This window comes from Rhinolophus ferrumequinum, chromosome 11 (assembly GCF_004115265.2).
Source record: "Rhinolophus ferrumequinum isolate MPI-CBG mRhiFer1 chromosome 11, mRhiFer1_v1.p, whole genome shotgun sequence".
NCBI classification, from domain to species: domain Eukaryota; kingdom Metazoa; phylum Chordata; class Mammalia; order Chiroptera; family Rhinolophidae; genus Rhinolophus; species Rhinolophus ferrumequinum.
The window spans coordinates 4,834,684-4,847,037 of NC_046294.1; the positions used below are offsets into that span (position 1 = coordinate 4,834,684).

Here is a 12,354-nt window from a genome sequence, read left to right on the forward strand (position 1 = left end):
GGCGGAAGGAGCGACAGGCCGGAAGGAGGCATCGGAGGGCGGGAGGCAGGAGCTGGCCCGGAGCTGCTGGGCCGGAGCGGCAGAGCCGCCATGTCCGACAGCGAGAAGCTCAATCTGGACTCTATCATCGGGCGCCTACTGGAAGGTTGGCTGGGGTGTGGGAGGTCAGCGTCCGCCTCGCCCTAACCCCCGGCCCGGCTCGGCCCGGAAGTTGCGCGCGGGCGGGCCTGCCCCTCCCAGGGCTAGCTTAGACTGGGCGGGGACGGGCCGCGAGGTTCCGCGGCCGCAGCCGCCCCCCCACTGGCGGCGCACCTTGGGGGCGTCTGGGGCCCTTCGGGCACGGGGAGCAGCCCCCTCCTCTGGACCGGGGACGCACCAGTTGGCCTGGGCTCTTGGGGTGAGGGAAAAATCTAAGAAGCCTGTCCCCCCCACCCCCGGAAAGGGGTCCTGCGTTGGGGGGTTTCGGCCCTTGCGCACAGCAATCCCCTCGAGCACCTTAAGGGTAGTTGGGGTCCCGTCCTGGCAGGCTAAGCAGCAACAGCTTCCCGGGGCAAGGAGGGGCCCAGGAGGCCCAGGCGCCGCTAGAAGTGCCCATGGGGCACCTGTGCCGCCCACCCTCCTGTCTGAGGAACCAGGGTCCTGACGCTCCATTCCGCCTCCAGTGCAGGGTTCGCGGCCTGGCAAGAATGTACAGTTGACAGAGAATGAGATCCGTGGTCTGTGCCTCAAATCCCGGGAGATTTTCCTGAGCCAGCCCATTCTTTTGGAGCTGGAGGCACCCCTCAAAATCTGCGGTGAGACCCCTGCCCAGGCCCTTTTGCTTCCTGAAGGTGTCCTCGCCCCCCCCTCCGCCCAACCCCTGGATCCCTCTTCTCTTGAGCCCACCCTGGCCCTGGGTTCAAGTCTAGATCCCGCACCTAGTGCTGACCTGCTTCCCTGGGTCACAGGTGACATCCATGGCCAGTACTATGATCTTCTAAGGCTGTTTGAGTATGGTGGCTTCCCTCCAGAGAGCAACTACCTCTTCCTGGGGGACTACGTGGACCGGGGCAAGCAGTCGCTGGAGACCATCTGCCTGCTGCTGGCCTATAAGATCAAGTACCCCGAAAACTTCTTCCTGCTCCGTGGGAACCACGAGTGTGCCAGCATCAACCGCATCTACGGCTTCTATGATGAGTGTGAGTGGGCTGCGTGCCTGGGGCTGCCAGAGGCCTGAAGTTCTCTCCCCACTGTTTGGTGGGACCCTTGCGTTGACTTGGTGGTAGGAGTATCGGCATCTGACAGATAACCTGCTAGACTGTGAGTGTGGGGAAGGCAGGGCCCTGCCCGACTGCCCTCCTGCTCTGCTGCCATGGGGCCTGGCCCTCAGGAAGGGCCGACCACAGTGTAATACAGGGTCCTGTCTGGTAACATTCCCTCTCGCACATCCGTTACTTAAGCACTTAGGATGCCTATGTGGCCTGGACTCTGCTGGCCAGAAGCTGAGATTAACCAGATCTGGTCTTGGCCTGGCCCCGCTCACAGGGTGGAGGTGGGTGCCAACCCTGACGTTCCGGATTGGAACTCGGGGGTTCCTCCTGGAAAGCTGGTAGGCAGTGGGTTTCCCTTGCGTTTCACGCTCCTCTCCCAGCTGTGTCTGGGAGGCCTTGGGGGGCCCACAACCCTGTTGTGGGTTGGATGGACAGGCCGCCTCACAAGCCATCTCCTTCCTCTGGGCAGGCAAGAGACGCTACAACATTAAACTCTGGAAAACCTTCACCGACTGCTTCAACTGCCTGCCCATCGCGGCCATTGTGGACGAGAAGATCTTTTGCTGCCATGGAGGTGAGGACGGCTCTGGGAAAAGCCCAGCCACATCCCTGGGGACCTCGGGATGAGGCTGTTTGCTGGAGGACGTGTTCCCAGTCACCTGGAACAGCTTTCCCTGGGGTCTGGGCTTGGATGTCCCCCCTCGCCAGTGTTAGGCTGTACTCTCTGCTGTTGTGGCCTCAGCATTGTGCGTGGAACTTAGAAGTTTCCTTTCTCTAGGGAGCTCTGCGCTCCTAGAGGGCAGGGACTTAAACAGGCTAAGGCGGTGAGTTCTGCCGACCTGGGCTTCCAGGAGTCCAGGAGAGGGCCAGGTGGTAGTGGGGGGAGGCAGAAGCTAATTGGTCAAGACTTTCTGGAGGAGGGTGGCCCTTGTTTTGAGGCTTGTTTGAGGAAGTGACCTGCCCCGTGTCCCTCAGGTCTCTCCCCGGATCTGCAGTCTATGGAGCAGATTAGGCGTATCATGCGGCCCACAGATGTGCCTGACCAGGGGCTGTTATGTGACCTGCTGTGGTCTGACCCTGACAAGGATGTGCAGGGCTGGGGCGAGAACGACCGTGGTGTCTCCTTTACCTTCGGGGCTGAGGTGGTGGCCAAGTTCCTGCACAAGCACGACTTGGACCTCATCTGCCGGGCACACCAGGTGGGCTGGGAGCTCTGGTCTGGGTGGGAGTGGGGCCTGGGCAGCCAGCACCTGCTGAACTAACTGCCCCGTCCTCATCCAGGTCGTAGAAGATGGCTATGAGTTCTTTGCCAAGCGGCAGCTGGTGACACTCTTCTCAGCTCCCAACTACTGTGGCGAGTTTGACAATGCAGGCGCCATGATGAGTGTGGACGAGACGCTCATGTGCTCCTTCCAGGTAGGGGTGGGGAAGGAAGGGGCTGGTGGCCCATGGCTCAGCCCCGTGAGCCTGACCAGTTCTCTCTCTTAGATCCTCAAGCCCGCCGACAAGAACAAGGGGAAATATGGGCAGTTCAGTGGCCTGAACCCTGGCGGCCGGCCCATCACCCCACCCCGCAACTCCGCCAAAGCCAAGAAATAGCCTGTGGGTGCCCGCTGTCTGCCCCCGAGGGTGGACTGTGCAGCAATCTCACAGCCGTGGGGGTCACACTGGCCCCTGGGCCTACCCATCAAGGGAACACGGAGCCTTGGTGTATTTTTCTTTTTTTTTTAATGAATCAGTAGCAGCGTCCAATCCCCCAGGGCTCCCCCTGCCTGTGCCTCGGTGGCTGCAAGCAGGATCCTGGGGCTGAGGCTGCAGCTCAGGGCAAAGCAGGGCCAGGTTGTGGGTCTCCAGCCTTGCTTGGCCTCAGGGCTGGCAGCCGGATCCTGGGCAACCCATCTGGTCTCTTGAATAAAGGTCAAAGCTGGATTCTCACCCTGGCCTCTGTCTCCCGTGTCCCAAACACTGGGCCTGGCGTCCTTTTGCCCAGGGAGGGCAGGCTTGCCGGGCATGGGGCCTCAGCCAGGGCAACCCCAGCCACACGTTAAGGTCATAGGGGCTTCTAGAATTCCAAGCCAGGGCCAGAGAGTATTGAGAAAGCAAGAACAACAGGCTGTTAGCCACAGGGGATCCCAGAGGTGTGCCCAGGATTTGAGGGTGAGATGGCATGATTGGTAGAGGAGGTGGATCAGAGGGGCCAGCAGCCCCACTGTGATTTTTTTTTCCCTTGGGGGAGGTGGGCGTCCAGCCCTGGCCACATGGTTGGAGTAAGAGGTGAGGGACCTCCCATCAGGTGGCCTTCCCCTCAGCAGCAAGCCTGGACGTCGACATGATTGCTTGGTGTCGGGGGGAGATGACAGGACACAGGCCAGTTACCACTAACCAGCTGGGGCCTGGGGATGTAGCAGTTCCAGCTGGCTCAGCTCCAACACAGCCCACCTTTCCCACCTGCTCAAGTGGAGACCCAGCCCTGCCCCTGGCTGGTGCTGGGAGAAGGGGGAGGCTGTGCTTCAACTCCTCCAGGGCCTGTGGACACAGACGGTTCTCAGTTCAGCCTTCACCCTCACTGTCTTCAGCCAGCACAGGGCTGGGGCCCTGGGGCGAGTGTGCCGGGGCCAGGATGGAGCCAAAGAACAGTGACCGGAACTGGAATAATAGGAAGCTGAGTGAGTTCTGGGGGCTGCTCCCGCCTGGCCTCCCATTTCCTGCCTCCACATTCAGACCCTACCTTCTTTGGTGGGGGGGTCCCAGGTACTGTACTGGGCTCAGCTTCATCTTCTTCCTCCGATTGGGGGCCAGAGTTACAGTGGGGCTGGAGGCCGGGTGAGAGGGAAATGGAGGGGAGTGTCCGTGAACCCTCGCTGCCCACCGTGGTTTCCATGGCGATCATGTAAGAGTCAATGTCGTCATTGGCAAAGTCGTCCAGGTGGCATGTGCTACAAGTAGACAGTGTCAGTGAGAAACAGAGAAAGAAGACGGGGTACAGAGGCAGAGCCACCTTGGAAGACTGGGGGGCGGGGCCTGTGGGGGCCTCGTGACCACTGGTGGTCTCTTAGTTTTCTTTTGTACTACTTCCTATTTGGTTGGAGGAGAGAGGATACAGGGTTACGTGGTGGCTTCTGGAGGGGGTGGGCCTAGAATCATTCGATCAGAGTTCAGGTAGGGGCCTGAGGGAGGCATCCTTGGGGCCAGTTTAGCTCAGGTGGGGGAGGGGCCTGCGCCCCCACCTTCCCAAGGGATAGGAGCTGGAGAGCACTGGAGCCCAGGGACCTACTGGGCGGGGGGCCAGACCAAACTTCCTCTGCTTAAACTACACTGGGCCCATCCTCCCCAACCCACCTGCCCTTGCAGCCACCTGCTTCCCACCCCAGGCAGCCCTCTGCCTCCAGCAACCCCCTTTCCCTCATTGGCCTGGGAGGAGGCTCAGAGGGGAGGCCTCAGCCAGAGAAGGAAGCGAGCCCAACCTTGGGGACACTTCCCTGGGTGGGAGGGATCTAGCACAGCTGACCAGGAAGGCTGAGTGTGTGGGACTGGGGCCTACAGGAAGTGTCTGTGCGGGGAGGAGGGGAGAGGTCCAAAAGCTGGAAGCAGCAGGCTCAGGCCAGGATGCAGAGGTGAGGAGGAAGGAGGGGGTCGACGGGAACCCTCACCTGTGAGCCTGGAGCTGAGGCGCCTGCCGGCAGAGCTCTGGGGAACGCAGGTCCTGGGAGTTCAGGGACGGCTCCGAGAGTGTGGCCAGGACAAAGTGGGCGTCCAGCAGAGAGTCCGTGATGGTGAAGATGGCTGGCCTGGCAGGTGACGGGCCCGGACGAGGTCAGGGCCCTCTGGCTCCTGGCACCCCCGAGCCCTCCCCTCCCTGTCCTGAGGCTGGGAATTACCTGCCTGGAGCATCGAAGTGAATGCTAAGAGACAAGTTTGCTGATTCTGCGAAGCTCAGGAGCCCCTAGGAGGGGAGAGACAGCAGTGACGCCCAGGGCAGGGCAGGGAGGACAGGGTGGTGAGGGCACGGAAGGAAGCTCACCCGGAATTCTTTAAGGCAGAAAGTGATGGCCACGCCTTCTTGGGCCTGCAACTGCTGGAAATCTTCCGCCCCGATGCTCATCTCGGTCACCATGGCTTTGACGGTGCTGTCTGAGGGCAGGAATAGGATGAACCTGGGCCCATGAATCCCACCCCCTCGCACCCCAGCTCTGCTCCCCATCCCAGGCAACGTCCAGCACCCTCACCTGCCTCTTCCTCCTGGTAGCTGCGCAGGATGACCCTGTGGCCACGGCCAATGCCCAGAGTCACTTCGGCCAGTGCAAGGGGGAAGGGCAGAATAGCCTCCCCCAGAACCCTGTGGGGAGGGCACAGCATTATACTCAAGGCTCAACCTCGCCCAGTGGCTTTGCTCAGAGGACCTGAGGCAGGGCAGTGACATGTGCACCGGCATTGAAGGGGAACTGCCATGGGCCAGGCCTAGCATGCCCCGGGGAAGGAGGTCAGGGTGGGCAAGACAAGGTCCCTGCGCCATCAAAAGCTTCCAGGCTGCGGTGGGAGAGCCGTCCACTGCAAGGGACAGGGAAGACAAGCAGAGCCCAGAGAAGGCAGCAGGAAGGATGGGCTGTTTGCACTGCACCAACTAGTCCCGTGCTGTCCCTGTAAAGTCGTGCTGTCCCTGTAAAGTCGGCCTGTCAGGGATATACGGTGATACATATTTACAAATGAAATAACATCTAGAATTTGCTTCAAGATGATTGGGCAGGAACTGCCATCTGCCTTTATATATATTTGAAATTGTCTATAAGAAAAAGAGAAATGATTGTTCATTATATAAAAAAAGAGAAATAGGGGCCGGCCCGGTGGCTCAGGCAGTTGGAGCTCCATGCTCCTAACTCCGAAGGCTGCCGGTTCGATTCCCACATGGGCCAGTGGGCTCTCAACCACAAGGTTGCCAGTTCAATTCCTCGAGTCCCGCAAGGGATGGTGGGCTGTGCCCCCTGCAACTAGAAAACGGCAACTGGACCTGGAGCTGAGCTGCGCCCGACACAACTAAGACTGAAAGGACAACAACTTGAAGCTGAACGGCACCCTCCACAACTAAGATTGAAAGGACAACAACTTGACTTGGAAAACAGGCCTGGAAGTACACACTGTTCCCCCAATAAAGTCCTGTTCCCCTTCCCCAATAAAATCTTAAAAAAAAAGAGAAATAGCTTCAAAATCCAAACCAGAGGTGATAGCCTTCCCTTTTTCTACCCAAAGGACACGTGAGCAGCGCTATCAACAAAACTCAGAAAACCACTGTTGGGACCGAAAGGGACCTTCAAGTTACCATGTCCTATGGCTATCAAAAGAAATGAACAAGACCTTGGGCTACTCCAATGCCGAGAGCGGCCAGCAAGGGCACGAGGGGAGCCACTTGGCCTCTGCGCTGGTCTTCTCCAGGGACCGGTGCCTCTGGAGTCCCCAGCTCCAGGCCGGGCACAGCCCCTGCGTGCTCAGATTGCCCAGAACGGCTCCAGCCCCACAGCTGCTTGTTCAGGCAGCCCTCCTGGATGACAGCCTCTCCACCCAGCCTCCTGCCTTGGCCTGGGGACTCCTCAAGGCTAGAGCCTGGATAGCCAGAGAAAGAGGCTACCCTTGAATGGGGAACACCCCCAGAAGGATGACTGAGCTAAAAAAGGGCTTTGAGCCCCTCAGCCACAAAGCTTGGACGTCCAAGGCTGCTCAGCCCAGAGACCTGTACTCTAGAAGAGAGCTCAGAATGAGTCTGACTGGCCAGAAAGCCAAGCTGGAACCTTGAGGTGGAGAATACAGGCTCCTGAAGACATTGAGGAACAACACAGGGCAAGGGAGCACCCTGCCCCTCTTCCACTTAGCCTCTGCCCTTAAAGGGCCAGACAAGAATTTGAGAGCAGACTAGGCTGGGTGAACGCTGAGGGTCACAGACACCTGTAGGGAAACCGGTAGAGGTGCCTTCTTTAATTGACTCATGAGGCCCCAAAGAGGGAAGACAGGGACCTAGGGCTCAGCTTTAGGGCAGGGAGTATACTTACTTTGCTGGGGCCCGGAGCATGTGGGCGCACGAGGCTGGGTCAAAGACAGCCTGCAGGGACTCGCAGTCCTGGAAGGACAGGTTGTGAGTCTTCCTCACCCCTGGATGGGCAGACAGGGTCTCAGTGGGCGTCACCAACCTCCACCCCCACACCTCGGGGATTCCCTAGCTGGCCAGCTGCCCACTCACCGTATTTGCAGTGCAGCTGGACCACCAGGAGGCTGCTCCTGCCATTTAGGGAGATGCAGCATTTCTCCACTGTCTTCTCCAGCATCACCAGCGAGCGGAAGACGGACAGGAACGACTGAGTAGGGGGAAAACATCAGGCCAGCACTGCACGTCCACCGACCAGCTCTCATGTCCCCTGTAGGCCCTGGCCCATCGTGGGCAGGAAAGGAGCTCCCACAACCTATTGGACATTTACACACTTCTAGGCCTTTGATCATGCTGTTGCCAATCTGGAATGTCACCACACTCCAGGTCCCTGGCAGGATCAATCACCCTCTCCACGGCTGCCATTCCCTCCAGGGATGTCTTCACTATGCCTCTCACTGCACTGCACTGGATCGCTCCTGCACACACCTCTCCCCCCAGGTAGCATCTGAGCGCCCCTGAGCAGAGACACTGCTGGCAGAGGTTCCTGGAGGGGTACAGTGCGGCTCCTGAGGGAAGGGCCTCACCTTCATCAGGATCTTACAGCGCAGTGGGTCCTGACCAGGGGTGGCCGCCTGGTACAGCTGGAAGAAGAGTGGGGCAAAGAGGAAGCAGGCATAGGCGGAGCGAGAGGAGTTCACAGTCCGGAGAGAGAGCTGGGCCAGGAAAAGCAGGGAGAGGGATGATGAAGTTAGGGGCAGCGACAGGCCCAGTCCTTTGGCCTGCTCTTGCCCTGATGGCCTCCACCTCCATCACCTGTTGAAACCCTCCCTCTCTCCACGAAGCCTTCGCTGAGTTGGCCTCAGCACTGCTCCCACAGCCACGGGCCCTACACCGCTGTCAGCACACTTTTTCCCTAGTCACCCCCCACCCGCCACCAGGCACTCCAGGGAGGGCAACTGCTCTCAATTCACACACAGGCCTGGGACGATGACAGAGCCCAAACTGACGCCGCAGCACTGGGGAGTTAGAAACTGAAACTCGGCTGACAAATCTGTCCACGGGCATCCTGCCGGGTGGAGACGAGACTCAAGCCCAAACCAGGGCTCCCTGTTGGAATCCCACCCACCCACATGTCCCAGTCCCTCACCCCGTCTTCCAGGGGCTCCAGGTAGAGCTCGTCCCCGATACGGGATAGAGAGTGGACCGCCTTGCCGAGCACTGCAAAGGGAGAGGAAAATCGGTGGGTAGTCCGGCGCCTCGGGCCGTCCCACGTGCCCCCGCCCCCCGGCTAATGCCAGCTCACCCTTCACGTTGCCGCCCGTGACTAGACACTTCATTCTGCCCCGAGCACGGAGGCCGGGCCTGGCCTGCGACCGGGGTAAGACTGGCGGCTGGCCGGCGGCGGGCCCCCAACCGGGTCACGGCTCGCGGCTCCCCTCCAGGTTTCCCCCGCGGCGGAGGCCCGGGGCTTCCTTCGCGCGCACCGCCCCCGCCAGCCCCGCCCCCGCCCCCTCATTGGTCCACACACCCGCGCCTCCGTCACGTGAGAAAAACGTTCGCCGGCTCCGCAGTCACGTGACGAAGTCCGTTCTGGGGACGGGCCCCGGTCACGTGAGCGGGGTGGGCCTGGTTGGTGGCTTCTCCCGCGCCAGCCCACCCCCGCCCCCTGTCGCCCCTCCCTAGCCGGGCCGCTCGGCGGGACTCAAGGTGGCTGCGCACCTTAGCGCGAGGAGCACAGAATACGCGGTCCCAGGGTCACTAATTTAGTACGGATTTCCTGGGTGTCTGTCGGGGATACGGGGTCGAAGCGAGACCGTCCGCGCCCAATCCGGGCCGGGTCTCGGACACTGGCGGCAACCACCCGGGCGATAGGAGATGAAAGCAATTGCGGCAGGATCCGGGGGTGGGAGGGGGCTGTTCATTCTGGTTCCGAGGATCTTTCATTGATCGATGAACAGAAGATTCTCCTGGTAGAAAGGGGTGGAAGGGTGTACCTAGCAGGGGAAAGCGAGAGGAAAGGCTTAGCGGTGCGTGGGGCTTTGCCCTGTGGGGAGGTAAGTGGTCTGTGAGCCTCGCAGGGGCTGGGGGCTGCCACATGACAGGGGACACTATGAGAAGCACTGGACACGTTTTACGAGAGTACAATCGTGCTTATGTGGTCATTTTAAACAGACCACTGGACTGTATAAAGGGGGGGGGGGTTCATCCGCCAGGGAGGTCTACCCTGGCCCTGCAGTGTAGTGTGTGTAATGTGGAAGGGAAATCCTGGGGGAACTCGCTGACCTCTAGTTGCCGGCAGCATCAAAGTTCTGTGGTGTTTTGAAGGACCCTGGGCCTTCCTGCGTTCCTTTGGGGCGGGGTGGGCCTTGCACCCCTGGTACTGTCTGCAGTGAGGAGGATATATTTGTCTGCAGGCCCCTCGCTCTGCAGTTCCTGGCCTGCAATTCTGGACCCCACTGTTTCTCCCTCTCCTTGCCCTCAGCTCCCTTCCCTCGCCAGGCTTCCTTAGAGTGCTGGGGAGGTTATTCTTGCCTTCCACGGGGATCAGTATAAAGGGGGTACCACCTCTACCCAGGCATTTAGGTCAGTAAGCTGAGCTAAATTTAGGGAGTCATCTTTGACCCACCCTCTCCTCACCCCACATACTATACAGTTCTTCGGCAAGTCCTAACTGCTCCACCTCCCAAACAGATGACAGCTTTGGCTTCCTTTTCCATCTCCAGGGCCATCCTGGCTCAGGCCACCGTCATCTCTCACCTGGATGATGGTAGGAGCTCTCTGAGTGGTCCCCTGCCTCCAGCCTGTCTCCTCCAGTCCACTGTCCATACAGCGCCAAAGTGACCTTCCTAATAATGTTGATCATGTCACGCCTCTCCCTTGTTTAGACCTTCCAGTGGTTGCCAACTACCACATGTGCCATAAAAGCCCAACAGCTTACCCGGAGCCTGCAGGAGCTGGCCCCAGCCGTCTTCCCCCGCCTCTGGCCTTCCTCTGCAGCCAGCTAGCCCATCAGTTCTCTGAACCCACCACACCCTTTTCCACCTCGGGCTCTCTGCCTGGGCTGTTCCCATCACTTGGACTGCTCTTGCCCCTTCTCACAAGCTGGCTCCTTCTCTTCCTAGGGCTCAGCTTCAGTTGCCCATCCTCGATTGGGCTTCTCTTCCCCGTCTCCACCTACTCTCTAGCTAAGCCCTTGCTCTGGGTTATCCAACAGCACTTGGCACAACTCAACATTATTCCACACGTGTGTGTGAATTTATTTAACGGTCGTCTTCCCCACTGGTATGTCAGTCAGCCCCGTGAGCTCAGGGACCACGTCTGTTTTGTTTGTTGCTGTACTCCTGTGCCTCACAGAGGGCCTGGCCCTCAGTAGGTGATCAATAAATACGTGTTCAGTGGAAAATGTGTGAAGCTGAGCTGCCTCTGAGTCACTCTTAGCACATGTTGTGGTGAAAGGAACAAATCTGACTTCCAGCCCTGTACCCACAGCTCCTCCCTTCCCTGGACAAGAGCTGCCCCCCACATTCTGTCAGAGGAACAAAAGAACCTAGCACAGTCTTCTCTTCCTTACTTTCCTCCTGGCTGGGCCTCTTCCTCTTGTACACCAGTGTAAGGCGGCGTAGCCTCACAGCTTCTCTAGCTCTGCCCCATTACCTGAGCAGCCCAACTGGAACAGGAGCCAGACGTCAGAGCTCCCTGGAAGGCCAGGAGGGGCAGCTGTGAATAACCGCAGTCATGTCTGTCCCTGATCCCTATGGGCTATAGGGTCCTGTGGCCTTGAGGTCTTTGGAGCAAGGGCCTGGGGAGAGGGAGATAGATTCTTTAGGACTTTTAATGAGTCTTTCTTCAGACACACACACACACACACACACACACACACACACACACACGTCAAAAGTCAGAATCACCCAGCCCTTCTCAAGGGTTCAGACCCTGGAAAGAAGCCTCGAGCTGGGAGTCAGGAGGCCTGGATTTTTAGTGTGTGCTTCAATATGGACTTGCTATGTGACTTTTTGCAAGTTCCTCCCTGTCTCTGCAGCTGTCGGTGGCATGAGATGCTCACCGAGGTCCCTCTGGCTTCCCTGTGCCTCATCTGGCCACAACTCGAGAGAGCAGCTGTAATTGGCCGTATTGCTTCCCCCAGGCTGTGGGGCTGGAAAGGAGTTCTCCAGTCAGAGGCCAAGTGGCCTCTCCAGGTTTGCCGTTGGCACAGCCACTAACTCCTCTTGGGCCCCAAAGGGAGGATGCACGTGGGAGGGCCTCGAAGGACACCTTTGTGTTGGGCAGGGGGTGGGGATAGGGATGCAGATGATTGGGTCTGTGCCAGAAGTCGGGAGGCCTTGGGGGGGTTCCCGTCCTCTTCACAGATAGCCTCAAGCAAGTCAAGGCCTTCTCTGGGCCTCAGTTTCCTCCTTGATCAAATAAGGGGGTTGGATGAGATACTTTCTCAGGATCGTTTCAAACCCCAGATTCTTAGAGTCTTCACCGTACCCCACATTAAAGGTGGCCTCCTAGAAGTACGTAAGTATGTAAATATGTGGGAATGGGGGGGCAGAGGAACGTGGTTACCATTTCAAACTTTTCAAATATTATCTGTCAGGAAATTTCTTCACATCTCACCCAACTGGTTAGGTGTGAAGTCGCAGGAATCCCCAGAGCTTAGTAATTCATTCATTGAACACATATTAGACATGCTTTTCTAAGTTTGGGAGAGAGTACAGGACACAAACTCCTCCTCTCCTGGGCTTCCACACTCCACTGGGGAGAGAGACTAGGGGGTCCGGCCTGTGCCAAGGCTCTGATGGAAGTTGGCTGGGCTGTGCACACAGAAGATGGTATCTGTGGTTACTCTGGGGTAACCAAGAGGGCAAGGCTGCTCTGAGCTGCTGGGGCTGAGCTGGCAGGGCAGTACTTGTCCACTGTAACTTGGCGGCACACTTGGTGCCGGCAGCGCCCGTAGGCAAGCCCTGC

General features: G+C 58.9%; 2 protein-coding genes across 3 annotated transcripts in view; one reads left to right on the plus strand and one right to left on the minus strand.

Annotated features, from left to right (window-relative positions):
• Nucleotides 1–3,185, plus strand: PPP1CA (protein phosphatase 1 catalytic subunit alpha). The gene is made up of 7 exons (XM_033119278.1): nucleotides 1–145; nucleotides 663–794; nucleotides 948–1,178; nucleotides 1,720–1,824; nucleotides 2,226–2,449; nucleotides 2,532–2,666; nucleotides 2,739–3,185. Exons 1-7 carry the CDS (start codon nucleotides 91–93, stop codon nucleotides 2,847–2,849), a joined length of 993 nt encoding a protein of 330 aa, XP_032975169.1. The 5' UTR covers nucleotides 1–90; the 3' UTR covers nucleotides 2,850–3,185.
• Nucleotides 2,960–12,354, minus strand: part of RAD9A (RAD9 checkpoint clamp component A) — a 27,595-nt gene continuing 18,200 nt past the window's right edge. For both annotated transcript variants that reach the window (XM_033119276.1, XM_033119277.1), the window contains 13 exons: nucleotides 11,038–11,182; nucleotides 10,030–10,140; nucleotides 8,687–9,350; nucleotides 8,531–8,601; nucleotides 7,968–8,096; nucleotides 7,477–7,591; nucleotides 7,289–7,388; nucleotides 5,477–5,586; nucleotides 5,272–5,381; nucleotides 5,129–5,193; nucleotides 4,901–5,038; nucleotides 3,979–4,186; nucleotides 2,960–3,896 (listed from right to left, as the gene is read on the minus strand). In XM_033119276.1, coding sequence (XP_032975167.1) covers nucleotides 3,801–3,896; nucleotides 3,979–4,186; nucleotides 4,901–5,038; nucleotides 5,129–5,193; nucleotides 5,272–5,381; nucleotides 5,477–5,586; nucleotides 7,289–7,388; nucleotides 7,477–7,591; nucleotides 7,968–8,096; nucleotides 8,531–8,601; nucleotides 8,687–8,720 — 1,176 coding nt within the window. In that variant the 5' untranslated portion in view covers nucleotides 8,721–9,350; nucleotides 10,030–10,140; nucleotides 11,038–11,182 and the 3' untranslated portion in view covers nucleotides 2,960–3,800. The remainder of the gene's footprint in view (nucleotides 3,897–3,978; nucleotides 4,187–4,900; nucleotides 5,039–5,128; nucleotides 5,194–5,271; nucleotides 5,382–5,476; nucleotides 5,587–7,288; nucleotides 7,389–7,476; nucleotides 7,592–7,967; nucleotides 8,097–8,530; nucleotides 8,602–8,686; nucleotides 9,351–10,029; nucleotides 10,141–11,037; nucleotides 11,183–12,354) is intronic.